Source organism: Pelobates fuscus, chromosome 3 (assembly GCF_036172605.1).
Source record: "Pelobates fuscus isolate aPelFus1 chromosome 3, aPelFus1.pri, whole genome shotgun sequence".
In the NCBI taxonomy this organism is placed as follows: Eukaryota; Metazoa; Chordata; class Amphibia; order Anura; family Pelobatidae; genus Pelobates; species Pelobates fuscus.
In genome coordinates this window covers 388,918,190-388,931,626 of record NC_086319.1, presented here as the reverse complement: position 1 = coordinate 388,931,626, position 13,437 = coordinate 388,918,190, and the positions used below count along the sequence as shown (strand labels likewise).

Here is a 13,437-nt window from a genome sequence, read left to right as displayed (position 1 = left end):
GAATGAAATCTAAAGATCTCAGCCAAGGAGGCGTAACAGGTCGGGGAGCCACCTAAATTGTGTTTTTAACACTATAGGGTCAAGATAGACTTTTGTATTCCTGACCACAGAGTGTTCCTTTAAGCTGTACCATCTTTCTCGGAGAAGGCTGTGTCTTAGCTGAACTTTAGTTCACCTTTGTTGAACAGAAATTCAATGTGAAATAAATATATATAAGCAGCCTAAAACCACATCCTCATCACACATGGAAAGCAATTAAGGGAAGAAGACCTTTAATTGTATGTTTGTACGTGTTAGTGTAAAAGAAGGCTGAAAGAGCCAATCCAGGAGACCCAGGAATCCTAATGCGATCCTCAAAATATGACAATCTATATTTCTAAAGTGATCGTGGCATACTGGTGTACCTCAAGCCACCTCAAAGTGTGCCACAAGCACACTTACTTCTGGTCTGTAGTAACCTGAATAAAATATTCATATTTTTTTTTTACTTTAAGTATCTTCATTAATATTTTGCATTTACTTTAACATAATAAACTCATTTACTTAGAGTTATGAAAAACCTTCTGGTAAGGTTGCAACGCAATTTGCCATTTATATTATAAGCAACTAATGAAGGTGGTTAAAAATTTAGGTGTGTCTCGGAAATAGTTCTCTCTTGAAGTGTGTCATGGTCCAAAAAGTAATGAGAGTCCCTGTTTTATATAACTGATGGATGTTCATATATCACTGAATAAAGTTAAAGAATAATTGATTTTGGCTATACCACTTAAGCGAGATTTTTCCATAATAACCCACTGGTGGTTGCCCAAGGCATGTGATTGCCGTGGCACCATGGCCCAGCTGTTGGATGGCCATTACCATAGGATATATCATGGGTATATTGCTGGGTATACTGCTAGATGATTCATATTGACAGAAGTACACAATCTGAGAATTTGTAATCACTGTGACAGGCTGCATGAGTGTAGATTGTTAGTACACACTAGGATTAGTTAGGGTTAGAATTATATATTTACTCAAATCCTTTATGTTAGAAAAATAGCTTAATGCGGGGCAGGCACTCCAGATGTTGTGGACTACATCTACCATAATGCTCTTACAGCCATAATACTGGCAAAGTATCAGGGGACATGTGGTTCACAACCTCTGGAGTGCCAAAGGTTGCCTACTCCTGACCTTAATGTAATGCATGCTATAAGAAAAAAAGAAGGCAGGGCTCTATGCTGGTCAGATAACTATCCAGATACATGTTTCGTACATGATGCATGATCACCACCCTCTGCATTCACACTCTAGAAAATAGCCAGTAATGTAGAACAGGTAGACAAAAACCTTGTAGAGCCTTACACCACGTGGACAGCAGCTGCATGAAGAAGCTCGTATCTCCTTACTCTGCATTTGCTCTACTTCAGCAAAAGACTCTTTGTAGCAACACATGGTGGTTGAGCAGCTAACCATGCTACTCCAACTCTGTGGAACTGTCTCCCCCACACAGTCAACAAAGTGTCTTCAATGGAAATATATTCAAAAAATAATCTATACCCATTTCCTCTCCCAAGCCTTTGAAGAACACCCACTGGTGGATTATTTTAAATTGAACTTTTACATAAATGTAAAACCATGACATGTTTTGAACCCTACTAGGAAAAAAAAGTACTTTGTAAACTATTATTTGAATTCATATCATCTGTACATTGAAACAATGCATATGGAAGTCTTCTACCAATTAGACAATGGAACCAGGCGTCTACCAGCATGAGCTAAGCACAGTGGCCACTCAGATGAGAATGGACAAATTGCCAATGCCTATTTGTGAAACTATGGAAAATGCTTGGTATCTTGCCTACTGCAATTCTTCATGTGATCTTCTCCTCTCATTCACCAGCAGGGGACTAAAATCGAGTGATTCCAGACAGAAAAGGTGATGTCTCGACTGTAAAAATGGATGGTAATAGTTGAAAAGAAGGTGGTGCCTTCTGAAATGTTGGGGTGAAGAAAGTTGAAATATGGAAGGAAGAGATAAAATATGTTGGCGGACAAATAGACTCGCTGATGCAAAAGACACCTGATGAGATGTGGGAGGGGGCTTAAGACACACGGTGGGAGGCTGTGACATACAATAGTGGCTGAGAGACATGGAGGGTTTGAACAGAGGAAACATCTCTTTGGGCCAAGAGAGATTGACTGTACAGAGCAGGAAGATTCATATAGATGAGGATAAGGGTCCTCAAAGACTAGCAGACAGTGTAACAAACCCAGAATAGAGAAACAAAGATAAAAGACAAAGGCAATAGAGAGAAGAATGGCAGAGATGGGGCTGCATGTACTAATCTATGTTGACCAATAACATAATAGTGATAAAATGCTCAATTCCAATAAATCTCCGAAGTTCTATTGTTTTATCAAAATTAAAATAGATTAAATATTTTCTGTAAACAAAAGGTTTATATAAACTGGATCCTGTATACATTAACGCGTTTCTTATATAACTGATCTAGGTTAATGAATGGATGTATACGTATTTGAACGGACTTCTAAATAAATAAATGCATTTCAATATAAGCAAACTGTTTTATGTAGACACATGGAGTTCTATATCGAATAATTTAGTTCTTTATTAATGAATGGGTTGATAAGGAGTTGAATTGGGTGTATATATATACGTTAATGTGTATATGGTTAAATTTAATTGAATTCCATAAAAATGAATGTCCGAAATAATCAAATGGAAATCTATATACAGTATTTCTCACTGCAAATTGAATGGAGTTCTTTGTTAATTAACAAGGTAATATGTACTTGTTATCAATGTTTGACCTTGTTTACATATAATTGAAGGAGATATATATGATGAAACGTGGTCAAAGCTAGACTGTTATACACAATGTCATATAATGATCTCCCAATGCTGAGAACCACATGCTAGACGGTGTTTAAAGTGTGTTCAATTTTCACTCTACCCAATGCACACACAGACCACCCCTGCAGGAAATGCTCTATATCTACACTTTTAAGTCGAGTCTCTTCCTATAGCATTAACTGCATCTGAGTACGGTGAGTCAAATCCGTACACAGTATTTTGTTTGTGTGTACATGAATGTGTTTGTGTGTAATTTTATGTGTGTGTGCTTGTGTATATGTAAAAAAAGTGTGGGAATTAGTAAAAGAGTTGCATTTGTTTACAGGATGCAAGCATTCGTTTATATCCATTAATATTTTTATGCACATGAACCAATACCTGAGTATACTCAAATTGGATTTATGTATATTCCGAGTTCTGTGTACATTTAGCATATAGATGGCTGCAGAGCTGCCTGTAAATAATATAATATGTGTGTACAAGCTGAGCTGTCTGTATACGCTGTAATGTATGTGTACATGCTGAATTGTCTTTGTATAATACATTGTAAGGCTACACACAGAGCTGTTATTTCCCATGTAGAACTGTCTGAGACCTCAGTGTACGCTGTCAGTGTATATAAGGTTTGTGTTAAAGAATAGTTAAACTGTCAGTGTTACAGTGCTGTGTTAATGCATATATAGGTTGTCAGTGTTTACAGTGCTGTGTTATTATATACAAAGGGTGTCAGTGTACACAGTGCAGTGAAAAAGGAATTTAAAGAATGTAGCGGTGAATTAATGCAGGCATAGACACACACAAGAAGTGTGACATATTGTCCACCCCCTGCTCTCTATAGTTTTCCATGGACATTTTTGCATCAGTTTGGATTAATTTGTCATGTTTTTGAAGAAACAAAAATATCATGTATATTTTGTATTGCTATGTATATTATTATTTTATTATTTACATTTAAAGAGAAACTCATGTAGCATTTTTCTTTGAGTGTAAACCGTAATAGAATGCAATTTGCGTTTGTGCATGTAGATCTGTGGATGTATACAGTACTGTGTTATATACATATTTCCGAAACTGCACACATACAACCAGAACCCCTGATTGTGAAAAAGCCCACCCTTGACCCTAATTCCCCTTCCAACTATCGACCTATCTTGATACTGCTACTTGCCTCCGAGATCCTTGAGAGAGTTGTGTATGCGAGATTGACAGACTTCCTCGAATCCAACTCTCTTCTTGACCGGCTTCAGTCTGGATTCCACGCTTGTCACTAAGTTGAAACGACTGTGACCAAAGTATCCAATGGTCTTATCACTGCAAAATCCTGTGGCCACTACTCTATCCTAATTCTCCTTGACCTTCCTGCTGCATTTGACACTGTTGATCATCAACAGCTTGTTCTCATTCATTCTCCGTAATCTCGGTCTACGAGAAACCACTCTCTCCTACTTCTCCCAGCGCTCTTTCAGTGATTCTCTGGTTCTGCCTCTTCTCCCTAATCCCTATCTGTTGGTGTTCCCCAAGGGTCCCTATTGTTCTCAATCTATACGGCCTCCCTTGGTAAACTCATCATCTTCTTGGCTTCCACTAAATGTATCTGTCCGTCCCTGATTTCTCACCACCCCTCTTGATCCATGTCTCTGACTGCCTCTCTGAAATTCCCAACTGGATGGCTGCTCATTTCCTTAAACTTAACCAATTCAAAGCAGAACTTCTGATCTTCCCTCCCTCAAGTGTTGCTACTCCCTTGTCTGTTTCCCTCCAAGTCAATGGCGCTACCATCAGTTCTACCTCGTAGGCTCGCTGCCTAGGTGTTCCCTTTGACTCTGACCTCTCCTTCAACCCTCATATTCAATCAATTTCCAAATGCTGTCATTTTCATATCAAAAACATAGCACTCATCCGCCCATATTTAACACAGCTAAGGTCCATGCCACTGTCCTCTCTTGCCTTGACTACTGTAATCAACTTCTCAGTGGTCTTACATGTTCCCAACTTGCCCCATTACAGTCTATAAAGAATTCGGCAGCGAGGCTCATCTTCCTGTCCGCCCGCACCTCCCACGCCCCACCCCTGTCAGTCCCTACATTGGCTTCTTGTAAGATATAGGGTTCAATTTACGATCCTGATACTCGCTTACAAATCTCTAAACAATGATGCTCCGACGTACCCATCCTTTCTAATACTCAAATTTGTCCCGTCTAGGCCCCTATGCTCTGACGAAGACCTACATCTTACCTCTGTTCGTAGTCCTACCTCTGATGCTCACCGTAAAGACTTCTCTAGGGTTGCACCATTGCTAAGGAAAGCCCTTGATGCTTACTTTAAAGACTACTCTAGGGCTGCACCCTTCATATGGAATGCCCTTCCCCTCTCTGTTAAACTTACACCCAGTCTCCACTCCTTCAAAAAATCTTTGAAAAGTTACTTCTTTAGGAAAGCATATCAATTAAACTGTGAACAGCTTTCCCTCCCTGCACCCTGATTCCTCGCCTGAAACTGTCATCAAAACAAAACACTAAGCCCTCAGTGAATACTATCCTAGCAACCTACTTTTCTACCCTACTTATACCTTTTGTGTCACTATACCCCACTCCCTCTAACATGTAAGCTCATTGAGATGGGCCCTCGCTGACATTGCATGCAGCACTGGGTTATTTATATATAGAGCTGGCAGTGCATGCAGTGCGGTGTTATTGTTAGAGCTGGCAGTGCATGCAGCACTGTTTTATTGTTATATAGAGCTGGCAGTGCATGCAGCACTGTTTTATTGTTATATAGAGCTGGCAGTGCATGCAGCACTGTTTTATTGTTATATAGAGCTGGCAGTGCATTCAGTGCTGTGTTATTGTTATATAGAGCTGACAGTGCATGCAGCGCTGTGTTATTGTTATATAGAGCTGGCAGTGCATGCAGCGCTGTGTTATTGTTATATAGAGCTGGCAGTGCATGCAGCGCTGTGTTATTGATATATAGAGCTGGCAGTGCATGCAGCGCTGTGTTATTATTAGTTTAGCATGCAGTGCATGCAGCGCTGTGTTATTAATATATAGCTGGCAGTGCATGCAGCGCTGTGTTATTGTTAGAGCTGGCAGTGCATGCAGTGCTGTGTTATTGTTAGAGCTGGCAGTGCATGCAGCGCTGTGTTATTAATATATAGAGCTGCCAGTGCATGCAGCGCTGTGTTATTAATATATAGCTGGCAGTGCATGCAGCGCTGTGTTATTGTTAGAGCTGGCAGTGCATGCAGCGCTGTGTTATTGTTAGAGCTGGCAGTGCATGCAGCGCTGTGTTATTAATATATAGAGCTGCCAGTGCATGCAGCGCTGTGTTATTAATATATAGCTGGCAGTGCATGCAGCGCTGTGTTATTGTTATATAGAGCTGGCAGTGCATGCAGCGCTGTGTTATTGATATATAGAGCTGGCAGTGCATGCAGCGCTGTGTTATTATTAGTTTAGCATGCAGTGCATGCAGCGCTGTGTTATTAATATATAGCTGGCAGTGCATGCAGCGCTGTGTTATTGTTAGAGCTGGCAGTGCATGCAGCGCTGTGTTATTGTTAGAGCTGGCAGTGCATGCAGCGCTGTGTTATTAATATATAGAGCTGCCAGTACAGTGCTGTGTTATTGTTAAAACTGGTAGTGTATGCAGCACTATGTTATTGTTAGAGCTGGCAGTGCATGCAGCACTGTTTTATTGTTATATAGAGCTGGCAGTGCATGCAGCGTGGTGTTATTAATATATAGAGCTGCCAGTGCCTGCAGCGCTGTGTTATTAATATATAGAGCTGCCAGTGCATGCAACGCTGTGTTATTGTTAGAGCTGGCAGTGCATGCAGCGCTGTGTTATTGATATATAGCTGGCAGTGCATGCAGCGCTGTTTTATTATTAGTTTAGCATGCAGTGCATGCAGTGCTGTGTTATTAATATATATAGCTGGCAGTGCATGCAGCGCTGTGTTATTGTTAGAGCTGGCAGTGCATGCAGCACTGTTTTATTGTTATTTAGAGCTGGCAGTGCATTCAGTGCTGTGTTATTGTTATATAGAGCTGGCAGTGCATGCAGCGCTGTGTTATTAATATATAGAGCTGCCAGTGCATGCAGCACTGTGTTATTGTTAGAGCTGGCAGTGCATGCAGCACTGTTTTATTGTTATATATAGCTGGCAGTGCATTCAGTGCTGTGTTATTGTTAGAGCTGGCAGTGCATGCAGCGTGGTGTTATTAATATATAGAGCTGGCAGTGCATGCAGCGCTGTGTTATTAATATATAGAGCTGCCAGTGCATGCAACGCTGTGTTATTGTTAGAGCTGGCAGTGCATGCAGCGCTGTGTTATTGATATATAGCTGGCAGTGCATGCAGCGCTGTTTTATTATTAGTTTGGCATGCAGTGCATGCAGTGCTGTGTTATTAATATATATAGCTGGCAGTGCATGCAGCGCTGTGTTATTGTTAGAGCTGGCAGTGCATGCAGCACTGTTTTATTGTTATATAGAGCTGGCAGTGCATTCAGTGCTGTGTTATTGTTATATAGAGCTGGCAGTGCATGCAGCGCTGTGTTATTAATATATAGAGCTGCCAGTGCATGCAGCACTGTGTTATTAATATATAGAGCTGCCAGTACAGTGCTGTGTTATTGTTAAAACTGGTAGTGTATGCAGCACTATGTTATTGTTAGAGCTGGCAGTGCATGCAGCACTGTTTTATTGTTATATAGAGCTGGCAGTGCATGCAGCGTGGTGTTATTAATATATAGAGCTGCCAGTGCATGCAGCGCTGTGTTATTAATATATAGAGCTGCCAGTGCATGCAACGCTGTGTTATTGTTAGAGCTGGCAGTGCATGCAGCGCTGTGTTATTGATATATAGCTGGCAGTGCATGCAGCGCTGTTTTATTATTAGTTTAGCATGCAGTGCATGCAGTGCTGTGTTATTAATATATATAGCTGGCAGTGCATGCAGCGCTGTGTTATTGTTAGAGCTGGCAGTGCATGCAGCACTGTTTTATTGTTATTTAGAGCTGGCAGTGCATTCAGTGCTGTGTTATTGTTATATAGAGCTGGCAGTGCATGCAGCGCTGTGTTATTAATATATAGAGCTGCCAGTGCATGCAGCGCTGTGTTATTAATATATAGAGCTGCCAGTGCATGCAACGCTGTGTTATTGTTAGAGCTGGCAGTGCATGCAGCGCTGTGTTATTGATATATAGCTGGCAGTGCATGCAGCGCTGTTTTATTATTAGTTTAGCATGCAGTGCATGCAGTGCTGTGTTATTAATATATATAGCTGGCAGTGCATGCAGCGCTGTGTTATTGTTAGAGCTGGCAGTGCATGCAGCACTGTTTTATTGTTATTTAGAGCTGGCAGTGCATTCAGTGCTGTGTTATTGTTATATAGAGCTGGCAGTGCATGCAGCGCTGTGTTATTAATATATAGAGCTGCCAGTGCATGCAGCACTGTGTTATTGTTAGAGCTGGCAGTGCATGCAGCACTGTTTTATTGTTATATATAGCTGGCAGTGCATTCAGTGCTGTGTTATTGTTAGAGCTGGCAGTGCATGCAGCGTGGTGTTATTAATATATAGAGCTGCCAGTGCATGCAACGCTGTGTTATTGTTAGAGCTGGCAGTGCATGCAGCGCTGTGTTATTGATATATAGCTGGCAGTGCATGCAGCGCTGTTTTATTATTAGTTTAGAATGCAGTGCATGCAGTGCTGTGTTATTAATATATATAGCTGGCAGTGCATGCAGCGCTGTGTTATTGTTAGAGCTGGCAGTGCATGCAGCACTGTTTTATTGTTATATAGAGCTGGCAGTGCATTCAGTGCTGTGTTATTGTTATATAGAGCTGGCAGTGCATGCAGCGCTGTGTTATTAATATATAGAGCTGCCAGTGCATGCAGTGCTGTGTTATTGTTAGAGCTGGCAGTGCATGCAGCACTGTTTTATTGTTATATATAGCTGGCAGTGCATTCAGTGCTGTGTTATTGTTAGAGCTGGCAGTGCATGCAACGTGGTGTTATTGATATATATAGCTGGCTGTGCATGCAGCGCTGTGTTATTATTAGTTTAGCATGCAGTGCATGCAGTGCTGTGTTATTAATATACATAGCTGGCAGTGCATGCAGCGCTGTGTTATTGTTAGAGCTGGCAGTGCATGCAGCACTGTTTTATTGTTATATATAGCTGGCAGTGCATTCAGTGCTGTGTTATTGTTAGAGCTGGCAGTGCATGCAGCGTGGTGTTATTAATATATAGAGCTGGCAGTGCATGCAGCGCTGTGTTATTAATATATAGAGCTGGCAGTGCATGCAGCGCTGTGTTATTGATATATATAGCTGGCTGTGCATGCAGTGCTGTGTTATTATTAGTTTAGCATGCAGTGCATGCAGTGCTGTGTTATTAATATATATAGCTGGCAGTGCATGCAGTGCTGTGTTATTATTAGTTTAGCATGCAGTGCATGCAGTACTGTGTTATTAATATATATAGCTGGCAGTGCATGCAGCACTGTGTTATTGTTAGTTAGTTAGTTAAAAGTGTCAGTGAATAGTACCTCACTTTTACATATATTTATTTTTCTTTGAGGGTAAGTCCTAATGTGATGGAATTCGTGTTGTTCGTGTAGAACTGATGACACCTAGTGTGCTGCATTCAGGGCCGCCATCAGGGTATGACAACCATGACGATTGTCATAGGCTTGGATTGTCATAGGCATTTCTTCCATGGCTTTGCTATATATTTGTGCACTTGTGCACTGTGTGCCCCTGGCTACCTGTTCACTGTAGAGGGGACCCAGCACACTCTTCTGTCTATAACTCTCGCGAGCTGCTGCCATCATTACCATGGCAAGACTCTGGACAAGTAATGTTCAAATATACATTTTATTTTCATGTAGCCTTAACACACACACACACACACACTGTATGCAGTACACACACTACATTCACATACTCTGCATTCACTATACACTCACTCCTTTCACTATACACACTCAGCAGTCACTATACACACTACATTCACTACACACACTCAGCAGTCACTACACACACACTACATCAACTACACACACTCAACAGTCACTATACACACTACATCCACTACACACACTCAGCAGTCACTATACACACACACTACATGCTTACAAAAAACACACACTCTGCATTTACTACACACACGCTACATTCACTATACACATGCTACATTAACTTCATGCACTATGCATTCACTACACACATTCTGCATTCACTACACACACACACACGCTACATTCACTACACACACTCTGCATACACTGCAAACACTATACATTAACTACACACACTATGCATTCACTATGCACACACACACACTCTGCTGTCACTATGCACACTCTGCAGTCACTATGCACACTCTGTAGCCACTATACACACTTGGAAATCACTACACTCACTACATTCACTATACACACTACATTCACTATACACACTCTGCAGTCACTATAGTCACACAACATGCACTACACAAACACGCAGTCTGCATCTAGTACACACAAACACTACATACTTACACAAACATACAATCTGCATCCACTATACATCCTGCATCCATGACACACACCACATCTACTACACACATTCTACATCCAATATACACATACCACATTCAGCACACACACACAGATACTTCATCCTTGAAGGTGGAATCAGGATGGCCACTGTGAGTGGACTCGGGGGCAGGCCCCAGAATTTCTATACACAGGCAGGCAGACAATGTAATAGAGCAGCAGAAATGCTAGCAGAATGCATGGTTGTATAGGGAGGGGTATTAGCAGTAGAAAGAGGGAAGTGCTCATGCCATTGTACAGAACACTGGTGAGACCTCACTTGGAGTACTGTACACAGTACTGGAGACCGTATCTCCAGAAGGATATTGATACTTTACAGAGAGTTCAGAGAAGGGCTACTAAACTGGTTCATGGATTACAGGATAAAACTTACAAGGAAAGGTTAAAGGAACTTAACATGTATAGCTTGGAGGAAAGACGAGACAGGGGGGATATGATAGAAACATTTAAATACATAAAGGGAATCAACACAGTAAAGGAGGAGACTATATTTAAAAGAAGAAAAACTACCACAACAAGAGGACATAGTCTTAAATTAGAGGGGCAAAGGTTTAAAAATAATATCAAATAATAATAATTACTTTACTGAGAGGGTAGTGGATGTATGGAATAGCCTCCTAGCTGAAGTGGTAAAGGTTAACACAGTAAAGGAGTATAAGCATGCATGCGATAGGCATAAGGCTATCCTAACTATAAGATAAGGCCATGGACTAATGAAAGTATTTAGAAAATTGGGCAGACTAGATGGGCCGAATGGTTCTTATCTGCCGTCACATTCTATGTTTCTATGTTTCCATGTTTCTGATGCACTATTACTATTGCTAAAGAGAGCGGATAGTGCATACAGTGCTCTATTCATTTTAATGAGGGCTAGAAGTATCTACAATGCTGTATTATTGTTATTTAGACCTGACAATCCTCTTATTTACATAGAGACATACAGATTCAGCAGTGCGCACAGTACAGTTACACAGATCCAGCAGGGTATACAGTGCTATACTATTACAGAGAACCAGCAGTGCACACAGTGCTATACTATTACATAAAACCAGCAGTGTACACAGTGCTATACTATTACATAGAACCAGCAGTGTACACAGTGCTATACTATTACATATAACCAGCAGTGCACACAGTGCTATACTATTACATAGAACTAGCAGTGCACACAGTGCTATACTATTACATAAAACCAGCAGTGTACACAGTGCCATATTCTGTTATGCAGAGCTGGCAGTGCACACAGTGCTGTGTTCTGTTATTTAGAACATGCAGTATTTGCACTAGTTTAGTGTTTTTTATACTGTGAGTACTGTGAGAGAGCAGGGCTAATCAGAACCTTTTCTAGACCTTGATCTAGTCCCAACTAACTAACTCTGTTTTCTCTCGCACCCCAGGACGACCTCACTGAATGAATGTTCACTGTATCAGAGAACAGGAACGGGACATACTGCTGCTTCCAATGTCGAACAACAGCAGCGACCAGATTTATGTCAATAACGCAGTCTTCATCTCTGGCTACTCCATCATCTTGGGCCTGGGGTTTGTCCTTAACTTTGCTGCCCTCTGCTTTTTCTATCGCCTCCCACAGTTAAGGTCACCCACCAATGTCTACATGAAAAACTTGGCCTTTGCGGATATTCTCTTGGTTTGCACCCTCCCTCTGAAGATCTATGATTACACAGAGACTCAACCAACTTTGCCGTCAAGGTTATGTCAAGTTGTTGGAACTCTGTTCCTCTTAAACATGTATGGAAGCATCTTCCTCTTGGCTTGCATTAGCATGGACCGTTGTTTGGCTGTCTGTTTCCCTCTCCGCTCCAAAAGCTTCCGTCATTATGCTCCCTGGATCTGTGCCAGTGCTTGGGGCCTTAATATAATATCATGCTCAATGGTACATATCTTTTCAAATAAAGAGACTTTTGAAAACACTTCAAACAATTGTTGCTTTCATATGAGGCCATCCGTGTTGACTAGGAAAAGTACCACTGTTTTATCTGTGGTAATTGGTTTTATGGTTCCTCTAGGTATAATGGCTGTGAGTTCCTGGGCCCTACTGAGGGCAGTTGGTCATAGCCAGTTGGTCCAAATCGGAGTGGTGAACAAAGAGAAGATTGTACGTATGTTGGTTACCAATCTGGCCATTTTCCTTCTCTGCTTTCTACCTTACCATGTCATCCTTCTCTGTTACCAGTTTTTGAAAACTGATCTGTTTAATTATTACCAGATCACACTTCTGATTGCCTGCAGCAATGCGGTGCTGGACCCGATAGCTTATTACTTTGCTGCAGAGACAATTCAAAGGACAGTGGTGAAGGAGATGAGGTTAGTTGGAGAGTCTGATGCTTCAGCAGAAAAGTTGAGAAGTTCAGCCTCTTTGCCTCCTAAGGGCTCATGATCCAAGAACAAGTGAAAATAATCAAGAAGAAGACATCAAGAAATCTGGAGAATAAATATATATATAAAAAAACATGCAATGGCTTGAAAGGAGAAGAAAAAGAGACTTCAGGATTTTATCGTAACATTTATATAGATACATGTTCTGTGTACATTACAAAATGATTTTTTTTTTATTTTAATATTTATATACATGTATGTTATGTACATGTGCTTGGCAAATAGTAATTCCAAGCAAAATGCTTTGTTTTCGTTTTGGCTTTAAAACATGAGCTAGTATCTAGGCAGTTTTGCATCGTTCTTACAGATTATTATTAATTCTTCACATTTAAAATCCATTAGCCTAAGAACCAGGCAGCCAGGCAACCTAGGAAAGTGTCCCCTTCTCACCAATAGCCACTCAAGCAACCCCAGAAAGTTTCCCCTGCTCAGTAATAAACACCAAGGCGCCCTCATAAAGTGGTCTCTTGCTTTCTAATTATCACCCAGGAGCTTCTCAAGCAAATGTCCTCTGCTTCCATATAAGCGACCAGGAACCCCAGGAAGATGACCCTTGCTTGCCAATAAATGCCG

At 41.0% G+C, this 13,437-nt stretch overlaps 1 protein-coding gene across 1 annotated transcript; it reads left to right on the top strand.

The window, feature by feature from the left end:
• Positions 1-11,895: 11,895 nt before the first annotated feature.
• LOC134601489 (lysophosphatidic acid receptor 6-like) lies at positions 11,896-12,952 on the top strand. Its single transcript, XM_063445989.1, has one exon. It carries the CDS (start codon positions 11,930-11,932, stop codon positions 12,863-12,865), a length of 936 nt encoding a protein of 311 aa, XP_063302059.1. The 5' UTR covers positions 11,896-11,929; the 3' UTR covers positions 12,866-12,952.
• Positions 12,953-13,437: the final 485 nt, after the last annotated feature.